Source organism: Rosa chinensis, chromosome 1, assembly GCF_002994745.2.
Source record: "Rosa chinensis cultivar Old Blush chromosome 1, RchiOBHm-V2, whole genome shotgun sequence".
NCBI lineage: Eukaryota > Viridiplantae > Streptophyta > Magnoliopsida > Rosales > Rosaceae > Rosa > Rosa chinensis.
Window position 1 is genome coordinate 32,062,088 of NC_037088.1, and position 14,553 is coordinate 32,076,640.

The window sequence follows — 14,553 nt, forward strand, 5'->3', positions numbered from 1 at the left end:
ATGTCATGAAACAAACATATAAGAAAATAAAGGAAAAGCCTCCAAATATAATCAACCAAACCAAAAGATATCCAAAAAGAGAAGGGAAAAAAAAACACATTGATGAAGTTTCATGCCAAATAAGCAGACGTCTTTGAAATAATGATATGATTTATTCTTCTCCCTCATTTTCACTTTCTTGATTGTCATTGTTTTCATTGTTGGCATTTGGTTGGGCATCTGTCCACATATGAGTAGCAATACTCATTCTCCATTCATTAGCATTCTCTCTTTGCTGATCTTGGGTTTGAAAATCATCCCATTCAAAATTATCTTCGTGATTGTCTATCGGATCTTCTTCTGGTTCAGGAGGAAATTCATCTGAACGACATTCCTGTCGAAGAAAATTGTGCAGTCCTGCACAAGCCAAAACTAGTTCTGCTTGTGTCTTATATAAAAATGGTGGTGCTGATTTGAAGATTGTGAAACGCGACTTAAATATTCCAAATATTCTCTCAATTACGTTCCTCAAGGAAGCATGGTGAAGATTGAATAACTCAATTGCATTGACAGGATGATTTCCTTCACCACCAAAATCTTTGAGGTGATATCGAGTACCTCGAAATGGAGCTAGGAACCGACGTCGATTTGGGAATCCGCAGTCCCCTAAGTAATATTTACCTAATAATAAAAAACATGTGCAATTAGTATGTTATATATATGTTATATGACATAAATTGTAATAAGTACTCTGAATTTTTTTTATGCACGTAAAACTATAAGGGAAGTATAGACTGGAAAAAAAAAAAAATAGAAGTCCAAGGTACATGGCTCCACAAAGAAACAAGAAAGATATTAGACCCCAAATGACAACCCTTCTGTTATCAAGACGCACAACTATCAGGTGTGTATATCAATATAAACATGCACCAATGTCCTGTTTTCATACTCTCCTAAATTGCTTTCTGACACAACAAAATAATAAAGTAAAGAAGAGTTGCTGGTATCCTTCATCAGCTTGAATCTATTCATATTAAGAGCAATGATTTTGGCTACTAGGGATAAGGAATCATTCTGGTAAGAAGCATTACTTCAAAACGTATGCAAGGTTTTTTTTTTTTTCTTCTTTTCTTTAAACATGCATTAAGCATACAAAAGGAACCAACTCAGACAATTGGGTGCAGAGACAAAAATAGCAAATTTTGATACATTGTTCATATTGATTATTACCTAGCCAACTTCTCTTTGATTAATTTTTCTTTGTTTCATAATTCATTCAATTACATTTTGATCCACACTTGTTTGTTTTTTATAGCATGCCATACAATATGATTATAAACAGTACTCATAAATTGCACAAATCAGACTCTCATAACCCCAGAACTTGATCACGATCTGTTTCCATGGGAATTTGAAGGAGAAAATAAAAAGAATCTGAATCCTAAAGAAATTGAGGTCCATAAAGATGACAAAACTGAATCAAGGTACCAGACAACTGTCATCATGGCAATTTGCCCAACCAACATGAATCAAAACTCCAGAACAATATTCCTATCTCTCAGCTGACTACAAACTTAGCTGAATTAACTCTTTGAAGATTCAGTGATCCTATTTACTCAACCTACTACTCTGTAATCCCAAAGTAAAATTTCTAACATTAAAGCTCTGCTCAACATACCCATAATATTCTCAAAGCATAAAAAGAACACTAAAATTTTAGAAAAAGAAAATAAATAACCTGACATAATTTTATCAGCCATTGCCGACTTTAGTGGTGGCCAACATTGGCTTCAAATTGAAGGGTTAAAGCAAAATTTGAATGAAAATTAATAACTCTGTATAGATTCACCCAAAGCTTGAACCAAATCGCACCTCTGACATTACTATCATTTTAAGAAAGTTGACATGAGATTGTCAACATAAGTCCCATCTCAATGCAGGGTAAAATCACACACACTATTAGGTATAGAAAAGAAGTTCTGGCATGAAGGAAAACAGGCCAAGAAAGTTATCAAAGTCCCATGGTTCACGATCCAGCACTCTTCTCATATCTCCCTCACACTGAAAACAGGCCAAGAAACGATCGTCCTCCACGTCGCTTATGGAAACACCCATGTCCCCTCCCCACAGACGTGAGAAAAGGTCAATAAAACTCCTACGACGAAAGTCACGTTTTGTCAACACCTTACATACGATCGCAAATTGATATTTTAGCGCTGACTTTGCTGCCAACCCTCCATTCTTCAATCCCTTCGATTCTCTTCGAAAGAACCAAAGACCCAACAAAATGTCGTTCCACCTCTTCCATGTCACGCGCCATCTCACCAAGCGTCAGAAACCAAACTCCACTATAGAAACTCGACCCAGAATCACAAGATTTGGTTCAATAAACCCTAAAAAAACCCTATAGCTCCACCCTAGAATGAAAGAAACCCTAGCAGAGCCAAAAACCCTCGTGACGTGTGTCAGAGGGACCCTAATCCCAACAAATTTGTACCATGATAACTTGAGCATTCTTAAACATGAAATTTTGGCAATTCCTCGTACGGTCCTTTGCTCAACAACTTCCACTACACATAATATGCTACTAATGGTAGAAAGGTGTGTAAACATTTAGCTTGCTGTAAAGCCTCAAACATCTCTTGGCTATCAGCCTCATCATGAAATTCTGGCATAAATGAAACTTGACGAGTCTTGCTCAAATTGTTGGGTGAATCATTGCCCTCCCACCTAAAACAAAATTCTCCTGATACAAAGGTTGCAAAATCATTGATAAGGTCATGCATGAAATATCAATTGGAACTTGAAAAAATGACATTGAGATTAGATCATTGAAGCAATCTTGTACGATTTCTTTTGCAGTTTTGTTTTCTTTAGATTGCAATAGATCTTCAACCTTCCACAAGTAAACCAATTCTGATGTTTTGAACACATAATTCTTGGGAAATATCGAACAATACGCAAAACAATGTTTGAGTTGTGAAGGCAGGTACATATAGCTCAACCAAAGTGATGGCAGAATGTCACTCTCCAAAGGTAACTCCCACATGTCACTATTCAATATAGTTTCCTATTCACCCACATTTAATTTAGATCATAAAGAGACCACAAGGGACTTTATTGCCAAAGGAAGACCCTGGCACTTTCAAACAATTTGTCTACCGATTCCTCCAAGATGTGTGCACACACCAACAACTGCATTTTTGAAGGCACGCACCTAGACCTGTAAATGGACCGGATTTGGATCGGATCGATATAAATCCAAATCCGTTTACTTAAAAAAAAAATTCGATCTAAACCCGCTCCGTTAACCCGGCGGATCGTTGATAGCTCAATCCAAATCCGTATCCGCAGGGTTAACGGATACCCGATCCGCTAATCCGACCCGTTATAATTTCAAATATTTTTAAAATTTTAAATAGTAATATTAAATTTATATCATGATACCTCATAAGATATTAATAAAATATTAAAACAACATGAAAAGTATCACCAAAATTAGAATTATAATATCAAAATTCTTAATGCTTCTTAGAATCTTTGGTGATAGACTGTCCCTTGGATTTCTGCAAAAAAATTATATTAGAAATTCTTCATATTTTATATTTTATATATATATTTTTTTAATAATAATATATTAATAAAAAATAATATTTTATTATTACAAAAATGGGCCGGATCATTAACGGATAGGATCGACCTAGATCCGTATTTGATCCGTTAAATAAACGGATTAACGGATTCAGATCATTAACGGATCAGCAGATCAAAACTTTTGATCCAAACCCGTCTAATAATCACGGATCTGGAGCGGGTCTGGATCAAAATCCGGTCCATTTACAGGTCTACACGCACCAATAATGACCAGCCATCTTCCTCAGGCAATGGCATGACCAGCCATCTTCCTCAGACCTATCAACTTGCTTCTTGTTAGCTTGCCATTACACTTCTCGCATTACTCTATCACAGCAGCATTAGCTTCAACAATGATTATACGTACAGAAGAAAGAGAGGTGTGGGCAGCCCAGTATCCATGAGCAATCTTCAAGGTTTCAAGCGAGTTGAGATGCCCAAACAACTTGATGCCTTCCATTTTCTCAAGAATAAAGAGGTAGACATTCCGATATAAGAGAGAATCCTGGGTAAAAGCCCCTTCTCAAGAACAGAATTTAAGTTATTCTAATTAATCAGGGTATCATATCTGGTTGCTGAGATGAGTGAGGGGTTACAAATTTTAGTTACTGAGATGTTGCATGTAGAGAACAGAATATAGAGGATATATAAGCCATCTTTTACAAAATGCAATGCCTAAGGCTTCAATTCCATTTTCTTTGAGGCATTATTGTGGACTCGAGTTCAAAAGTATGTTAGAAGTTCAATACAAACCCGAGTTATGTTTTACAAATTACAATGCAAAAGATTAAAAGATGCATAGATTGCAGTAATACCTTAGAATTTGATAATTACAATTACAACTGATGCCAGCAAGACATCCGAACATTGGGCATGTGAGCATTCTTAGCCTTCTTTTAACATACGGTTCTTCAGAAGGTCCAAGAGTTGAGACCCTAAAAAAAGATTGCTTACTGAGATGCTGCACATAAAAAACAGGGCAGACAGAGGATGCATTACCCAGCTTTTTATTGATCAATTGACATTAAGATACTGTTAACAATGCTCCCTGTATATATATATATATATATATATATATATATATATATATATTTCTTTCTAAACAATACTGACAAGGATGAATTACAGAGGTTCAACCATGTATATTTTTAACCAATTTTGAAAGAGAAAATTAGAAAAAAAAACCTAAAAAATGAAGCTCTTATTAAGAAAAACCCATTCCTATATTTTCTTTTAATCTACACCCATTCACATAATTAAACCTTCCTTATAGGTTTTAAGTCTATAATTAAGTTTTTTCACCTTTTTTTAGTTTGACTATTTTACCCTTCTGATTGAATAAGGAAAATATTCCTCAAATATAGCTGTTTTTTTTTTTAAATTTAAATATGGCATCAGTTATAAACACAAATTAGAATTTAATACAATCAAGTTATTTCCCCTTATTTAAAAATGATTAATTGCCTTAATTATTGTATATCTCTTCTTTTCTGATTTGATCTATATATTTGCCATTTTTTAGTAGATATGTTTGTGTAGATATTTCTATTATTAGATATCTCAACGTGATTAATCGCCTTAATTATAGTATATAACTGATGCCATATTTTAGGAGATATGTTTGTGTAGATATTCTTTATTTAAAAAGATTAATTGCCTTAATTATTGTATATCTCTTCCTTTCAGATCTATATATTTGCTAATTTTTAGTAGATATGTTTGTGTAGATATTCCTATTAGATTTCGTAGATTTCTCAGCGTGATTAAACATTTTTTTGTGGAGATATTCCTATTATTAGATAGCACCTAAACTCTAGGTGTGAGTATTCTTTAGCCATCAAGAGCTTGTAGAATCTATTGAGAAACAATAAGAAGAAAAAGAAACATGCAATCAAGAACTTGTAGAGTCTATTATACCTATTCAATAGCATAAACCCTGAAAAATCACAAAACAAATATCTCTTCGTCAGGAAGACACACATGTATTGAATAGGTAGCAAACACAATGCTCATCAACCGTGCCAATCGGATTAAAGGGATATGTAGTTGGACAAAGGCAACCCACCAACCTCTGATTGTGCGATCCATTTATATCATAATCACAATTTGAAATCAAAAACATAATCGCATGATTGTGGAGTAGGTCGCACCTAAACTCTAGGTGGGAGTATTCTTTAGCCATCAAGAACTTGTAGAATATATTGAGAAACAATAAGAGGAAAAAGAAACTTGCAATCAAGAACTTGTAGAATCTATTATACCTATTCAATAGCATAAACCCTGAAAAATCACAAAACAAATACCTCTTCGTCAGGAAGACACACACCTATTGAATAGGTAGCAAACACAATGCTCATCAACCGTGCCAATTGGATCAAAGGGATATGCAATTGAACAAAGGCAACCCACCAACCTCTGATTGTGTGATCCATTTATATCACAATCACAATTTGAAATCAAAAACATAATCTCATGATTGTGGAGATATTGATACCGGCTTTGAATGTAGAGATTAGGCTTTTGAATGTGGAGATTACATAACCTCCAATCCAGAGGAGAGTTTTCAATTGTTGGAATCAAGGTTTGAGTAATTCCATCGGCAGCAAGACTGGATTTTAATATTAATGGTGAATGGGGAATTTGATAGTGGCATCTTTAGTAATTCTTAACAACATTGGGTTTTAATATTTATCCTATTTAATAGGTTTTTTTTTATTTTGAATAAGCCTAATTAATTGGTTTGGGTGTATATTAAAAAGCTATTATGGATGGGTTTATTCTAAAAAGGGTGTGTGAATTTGGGTGTAGAATCAAATTCCCCATTTTGAAACTACATCTCTGTAACACTTGCAATCATAATATTTTGCAATAAATTAAAATATTCAAGTGCTTCAGAAGCTTTGATTGTACTCAAACAAATGAGCAAGTGGATATTCACATGAAGGGTTTTACCAATACAACTAGTGAAACTTAAGTACCCCATAAAACATATTGATGTAATGTCACAGTATTTTTAGGCAATATATTAAGGATCAGAAATTGGGATGTCGAACATTCCTGGTTGAGGCCTACCTTTCAATGGAGGAAATGCCATTTTTTTCTAGACAACGCTTTGATCAACTATGCAAACAAAAGTTTGGTATGATAAAGAAGAAAAAGATTCAGGACAGGAAAACAACATATTTACATACCTGACAGGTAATTGCGTGATTACGATGATGATTACAAGAATTGGGACAGCCTCAACGCCTGGAAGTGATCATTTTGTGGGGGATGTGAGCAATCTTGGGCCAATATTCCCCACTCTCTCTGGCACAGTTTCTCTAGCAAGTGACATCCAATGATATGTATTTCACAAAGAGAAATGTGTAGCCCATTTTCTGGCAAGCACTGCAGCACAGAGCAATACGTAATCTCCAAAATCTTAGGAGAAGTGGGTAGTCCACTTTGAGGCAAGCACTGCAGCGCATAACAATACCTTATCTCCAAAATTTTAAGAGAACTAGGTAGTCCACTATCTGGAAAGTACTGATGCACAGAGAAACAGCTAATCTTCAAATCAAGAGAGTTGAGAGGCCCAGACCACTTGGCGCCATCCATGGTCTTAAGATTTAGACCCGGTAGATCGTTAGATGGGTGAGAGTGTTGGGAAACAGGCCCTCTTCCGGAGAAGAGTTTACCAAAGTCAAGTGACAATGCGAGTATTCGGAGCCCCTCGTTCGGATTCTGTATAACTTTTGCATTGAGTTTTTTACCATGCCTGATGTCAAATGATTTTAATCATGAAGACAATCCCCTTTCACAATAGTTGACAACTTTGGGCAATCTGATACTGACAAAAACTTAAGAGATGGGAGGACTGAGCGCATATGTTGTAGCCAGGAACCCAATTTCCAATAATCATAGATATTCATCTCTGTCAAGTTGGGTCCATGCAACCCACCATTGGGAAAAGATACAATATGTCCAAATCCTGTACTTTTGGTTTTGTATAGATAGGCTATGGTCCCATGGATGTTCTGCATATTCATAGCTCGGCTTTTAAAAACTCTATACAAGTTACCTGCTTAAAAAGTCTGAACAAATTTTGTGAATTTATTGCCATTAGTGATGGAAAATTAACTTACAAGCAGTAGAAATTCACCAATATAAGTCAACATTGCACATAAGCAAGCAACAATCGTATTTGCATCAACTCATAATCATCAATAGAGATAATCTGATGAAATCTTAAAAATTGGTATTCATCCAAATCCTATGGACCAATACACACAACACTTACAATTTTAATAGAAAATATTTCCACAATAGTTAACTACATCAAAGTATCAAACAGAGTGACTTTTACTTCTGTCAAAGTAAATAGACCGAAGGTTAAAACTGGGCTTTGCAGTGGGCTTCACTTTATCTTCCTCATAATCATCTTTAAATCACCCACACCTTAAACTTTCACACAAGTTTATGTCCAATTTGTTTTAGGGAATCAGAAATTGAGAGAAATTTGCTGTGTATTCTCATTGATAATAGGGGTCTCTTTATATAGAGGATTACAATGCAAAGAGTTAGAATCATACAAGGAAAGAGAATATCTAGATTCTTCTAATTGAACCCTATTACCACTAGGCCAAGTAACCTAGAGTTTGGATTAAACATAAATAGAGATATCCTTAAACACTCCCCCTTGTGTTGTCCAAACACGGTGCTTCTCTCGTTGCCTAGTTAAAAACCTTGCCGAGTAACAAAAACCCAGTGGGACAAAAATAACCTCGATCGAAGGGGAAAAAGAGCACAACACACCATTCACGATTCGAGACGAACATGTAGACATCTCCTCCTGATGTCTGTGCCTCCCCTTGATGACTACGATCATGAGAGTTCAGATAATTTCTGCAAGCCAATTCTTGCCACATATTTCTCGAATGTGGATTTGGGCAATGACTTAGTAAACAAGTCTGCCGCATTGTCCTCAGATCTAACCTGGTTTACTTTGATCTTGAGGTACTTCTGTTGTTGCTGATTGTAGAAGAATTTAGGCGATATATGCTTGGTGTTGTCGCCTTTGATGTAGCCTTGCTTCATTTGTTCAATGCAAGCAACATTATCCTCATAAATGCTCGTTGGCTCATCTGTGGTAGACTTCAAACCACAATTGCTTCGAACATGCGTAACTATGGATCGAAGCCATATACATTCACGAATTGCTTCGTGAAGAGCAATAATCTCTGCATGATTCGAAGAGGTAGCGACTAAGGTCTGCTTTGTAGACCTCTAAGATATCACGGTCTTTCCCATGGTGAAAACATAACCAGTTTGGGAGCGACCTTTGTGTGGGTCAGAGAGATACCCAGCATCAGTAAAACCTTCCAAAACACTTATATCGTTTTGGGTTGGGGAGAGGAAACGCAGTCCACCATGTGTAGCATCCCTGGCACTTGATGGGTCCGAATCCATCATCTCTCTGTAGGGATAGAACAAACTCATATCAATCGTACCACTTAGGTATCGAAAGATATCTTTAACACCAGTCTAATCACTACAAAAAAGAATTGTATTAGCTTCACCAATTTGCGTCGGCCTTCAATTGCCATCGCCAATGCCTACTCTTTTGCGACGGCAAAAACTGAGGGGTAGCGCTTGTGCAAAATATTTGCGACGGTAACAACTGCCGTCGCCACTGGGCGTGGCAAACCCAATGGTTTACTTCAGAAAGAGTTAGCCGTAGTAAAATAATATGCTTACGATATGTTTGTTGCAGGAGATTACGATCCCACCTAAGCAGCTTGATCAGTTTGTTTTTTAATTATAATTTATATGCTTGATTGTTTGGCTGCTTCGTTGAAAGACAGAGAGGGATGGAAATTGCTTTGTGGCCTTGTGGCTTGTTTGATTAATGAATAATGATTATACATTTATATGAGTCTCTGTGTATCAGTGTATGAAAGACACAAATGGTCAAATGGAATTGGTCAATTGGATTGGATAATTATGTTTGGTCATGGAAATGTTTGGTCAATTGGATTGGATAAAAATATATATATTTCTGTTTGTAGTGCAATGCCATCAGGTTTTTCACCACAATGCTCATCGGCGTACTTTTTGGTGTCATCTTCTGGAAGAAAGGAAACGTGTTGTAAGTTTAAGAACTTTAACTTAATATAAACTCCATTTGTCAATTTCTTTTTTTGTGTTCTTTTAATATGCGACCGAGTTACAAGTTTTCTCCAATCTGAGTTTAGACCTCCATAAAATTGTTTTTGTTTAGAACAAAGCTGTAGAGGATCCCATTCCTTTTTCTGTAAATATTGTCTCCTAGAGTTCTCACACATATGATTTGTCAACAGAGGGAAACAACAAGATATTGTTAACCTTCTGGGAGCAACCTATATTCTGCTGTTCTTTTCCTTGGAGCGGGAAATGCTTCTGCTGTGCAATCTGTGGTTGCGATTGAGAGAACAGTTTTCTACCGAGAAAGAGCAGCAGGAATGTATTCAGAGTTGCCTTATGCATTTGCTCAGGTAATCTATTCGAACATAGACTCACTTTTGTATTTGTTTTTGCCAAACACCAAATTATACATTCTGCTTTGTTATTTATTTATTAACTTTTTATGAACATTTTGTGATGAAGGTGGCCATTGAGACGATTTATGTTGCTATACAAACCATCATTATTTATTCCCTTCTTTTATTTACCATGATCGGCTACGAATTTAAAGTTGAGAAATTTTTGTATTTCTACCACTTTATATTCATGTGTTTTACGTACTTCTCAATGTATGGAATGATGGTGGTTGCCCTAACTCCTGGCCATCAAATCGCTGCAATTGTCATGGGCTTCTTCATGAGTTTCTGGAATTTGTTCTCCGGTTTCCTGGTCCCCAGACCGGTATGTTATAATTTTTCACTTTTTTTGTTTTTTGTTTTGTTTTTGTTTTTTGTTTTTGTTTTTAACGAAAGAAAATAGTAACTATTTTCATTGTCCTTACTCATACTTAAAATTAGCCAAACCCATTTTGCCATCCTGGTTCCGCCACTGTCTGTATACCGTATTTGATCAGCGAAAAAAAAAAATCAAATGCTCATGTTCTGTGGTTTATGCTCCATACCTTATTACGATTTTGTAAAACTGTATACTTGAGTCACTTGCTTATAGACTTACTCCACTGGTTTGGAGGGAGAGAAAAGAGTTTGTTTACTGGGATTCTTTTTGCGCAGAAATAGAGGACATTGTAATATAACAAGAAGAGGATAAGGGCCTCTGAAGAGTTATTATTGTCTGTGGACATGGCAGCTCGGAGAGTCTCCTCCTTACTCTCTCGCTCTCTCTGCTAGGTCTGCTTCTAAGCTTCTCTCTCAAGGTGACACCACCTTTACCTTTATATTCTTTACTTTTTGCAGTCTTTTGTTTAGCTCTCTTGGGTTTTCTCTTTCCTCTGTTTACCCTTCACAAATTTATGTAATGAAATTGTTTCTAATGTGATCTTCAGGGAGAAGTGTCAGTAGATTTAGCAATGCTACAGTAAGTGAAGAGTTGATCACCCCACCTGTTCATATGAATTGGTTAGTTTGTTTCACTATACACTACAACAAAATCTGGTTTTAATGACCACCACACTGGTCACTAAAAATAGCCAATTTGGTCACTAAATATGATTAGTGACCAAATATTATTGGTCACTGAGTGGTCACTATAGACCCGTCGCTAATTATATTTAGTGGCCAAAATATGATTGTTGGTCACTAATGTGAAAAGATTTAGTGACCATGATTATTTGGTCACTCATCACAAATTAAAAGAATTAGTGACCACAGAGTTCCTCACTAAAAGTAACAGGTTTGGTCACTAAAGCACATGATATGGTCACTAAAATCCGAATAACATGCTTATATTAGTGACCAAACTGTAGGCCACTAAAGTTCTAATCACTAGAAAAAAAATATCTCATAAACTTTTTAATTTTGGTCTCTACAATAGTCATCAAATAATAACTAGTTGAAAATAAAACTCCAATATTAATAATAAAACTTCTATATAATTGAAATTGTATCAAAGTAAATACATTGTATTGCTAAAAACAATCCATATTATCACTTGCTGATCATGATCACAAGTACAAGTCCCTTGAAAACTAATTTAAAAGCCTAAAACAATTTCAATACTTCCATGACAACAAAATCCATGAGAAAGATGGACAAGCTTTTGCAATTCTTCACATGTAACAGTTGTAATTGATGTGCATTGAGATATCTACTTCTGACTGACAACCCTCTTCACCATTCTGCATTATAAGAACACATATTGACCAACAGAATGTACAGTAAATGAAAAGGCATTAGGCTAAGTTTGACAAAATAGAAACTATTGAAGACATCAGTGATACCAACATACACAATCAATCATTAATTACAATGGAAAACTGGAAAAACAGCAAATAATGTAATGTTCTTTCTTCAGTTGCTTTTTGATTTGATAAGTGAAGTTGTACTTCCACTATACAATTAAGAGTTGAGCAATACATAGAAGTCATGCCAATTAAATGCAAGAGAATGAAAAAGGTCTGCCCAACTCCTAAAGAATTTTGCTATCAAATATAAAATGAAGATATTCATTGAAAAGAATGGTAAGGACAGGTCACCTCCATTGAAGTATGTTCAGGTCCTCAATTGACTTTAGTTTAGGTTCTTAAGAGATCTTGATACCTGAAAATTTAATATGAATACCAGATCAAATTTCATGACATAACTACAAGTGACTATTAGTTTTCTAGCAAGCTAGACTACCTTCTGGATAAACCTCACACTTCACCCAAGCTAGGAAAAGGAAAAGAAAAAAAAAAGTCCATTGATAACACAATAGTACCCAAGAGTTTAAAAGAAAAGCAGGATCTCACACTTTAGCTATACCATTAATAAGAGATTCCCGAATAAAGACCAAAGCATCTTAGTTATTATTATTTTTTTTTTCATTTTCATTTGAGCATTGTAACCTTCTTACTTATGTGATCCTGCATGATTCAACAAGTTTACATACAAAAGTAACAAGTAACTTATCCTCATCATGCTAGTTGCTACAACCTGCAAACTAATCTTAATGAATTTATTCTCAGTTTCATTTCAATAGTTTTAGACCACCATAAGAACCAGCTGAAACCAAATACGTACCAAGTAAACCCCAACTTGAGATACCTGAGTATGTTATAGCTCTTAACAGAATTCCAACTTATTAGCAACGCTAAATTTGAAGTTCAAGAATAAAGTTCAAGAGCTTTATGATCTTAATTAAAGTTGACAACTAGGACTAAGGCAAATGTGAGTGAACTAATGATGATTCCATATGATAAGGTGTGTAATATATGGCATTGAGGACGGAAATTACCACAAGTTTTTTCTCCTCAATATGGTCAGGGAGTCATTTCCAACATTCTGAAACTATTAGATCTGAAATATCAACTTCTTGATCCAGATAGCTCCATTCTTCTTTTAAAAAGCTGCATACCAAATTAGCATCAAATGAAACAACTGCAGAAGTAAAAAAATTGAAAACTGCATATCTAGATAAAGGTGAAAACACACAAAGAGAGATTACAAAGCAAAATGGAGGAAATTACTTTTATGGAAACAATATCTCTACTTAACAGCTACATTGTACATGGTGAACATTACCTAGAAAAGTCCACCCTCACTATTTTTGTTTCCTACTATACAGTTGAAGCCTCATCCTAGAGAAGGATTCTAACTCGCCAAAAATGGTCAGTAATGTAAATGACTAAGATCTATGCCTTGTTCTGAGCAATGGTATTACCTGTCTTTCATAAAATTCGAAATCAGACTAATTTTTCCAGTTACTAAACTCAAAAGATCATTTTCACGGCAGATTAACTGATTGACTGGTTGGACAATATGCACCAACTGTGTGTAGATTCAGAAAGGATCCCACTTGTCAATTCATTCATCAGAAGCATCACTCAAAGGAGAAGATTCTTTAGAGCAGTTAGACTTGGATGCATTTTGAAATTCTTCCTTGAGAAACTTCCAGATTTTAGTTCTCAACCTTGAAGCCTCTACAGGTTGGAACCACTGCCTGACAATCTGAAATTTCAAAGTAGATCAATCAGGTATAATCGAGAATGATACTTGCGGAGGAAACTAAATAATGGAAAGTACCAATTATTAAATTATACGCCAAAAAGAGTTTAACTTCCCACTACATGTATGTGTGCACTCACCTCCCACTTGTGCCTGCATAAACATAGGTCATGCATCTTGGTTGCAAGCATGAAAATTTCAACAAACGGAGAAATAAACAGCATACAAACATAATATGGAACATCTCGAAGAAATAACATTCTTTCTTCTAGCCTCTTCATGGTCCATGATGCCAGCAGAAGTGGTGAGCACAATATATCCAAACTGCAAGATCAAACAAAAAGCAGTAAGCTCAACTGAAAGTGGCAGGATCAAATTTGTAAGGTGAACTTAATAAGGTAAGAGTGCGAAAAGGGTATAAATGTACAACACTATTTGATTCATAACAAGGCAACTAATTATACCACTAGTGCCCAGTGAAGGATGAGCACGAATGATCACAATTCAAGGCCACACTATATATAATCACCTAGAGTTCTGCTAATCTTTTAAAATTTCAAAAAAATTGTTCAAAACAACAATTATAGATTAAATATGTATACTTAACGGAGCCTCGAAATCATATCATATTTCTAAACTTGAAAGACCACTGCAATTCTTTTTTCCGAGAAGAAAGCTAACTGCTAATGCTTGACTAACCTGTCTTGAAGGAAGCAACCTGGCAGTCCAACCTTCAATCTCCTTAACACCAACATCAAAACGAGGACTAATGACCCCACACTTGTTAAGCATTCCATTCAGTTCGACCACAATTTTACCAGACCTGTGGTTGTCAGCATACTCGAACTCTCCAATG

The 14,553-nt window shown here is 35.5% G+C and overlaps 1 protein-coding gene across 1 annotated transcript; it reads right to left on the bottom strand.

Annotated features, from left to right (window-relative positions):
* Positions 1–13,268: 13,268 nt before the first annotated feature.
* LOC112193783 lies at positions 13,269–14,553 on the bottom strand. The gene is made up of 3 exons (XM_040518311.1): positions 14,397–14,553; positions 13,838–14,021; positions 13,269–13,700 (listed from the first exon to the last, which is right to left on the bottom strand). Exons 1-3 carry the CDS (start codon positions 14,492–14,494, stop codon positions 13,557–13,559), a joined length of 426 nt encoding a protein of 141 aa, XP_040374245.1. The 5' UTR covers positions 14,495–14,553; the 3' UTR covers positions 13,269–13,556.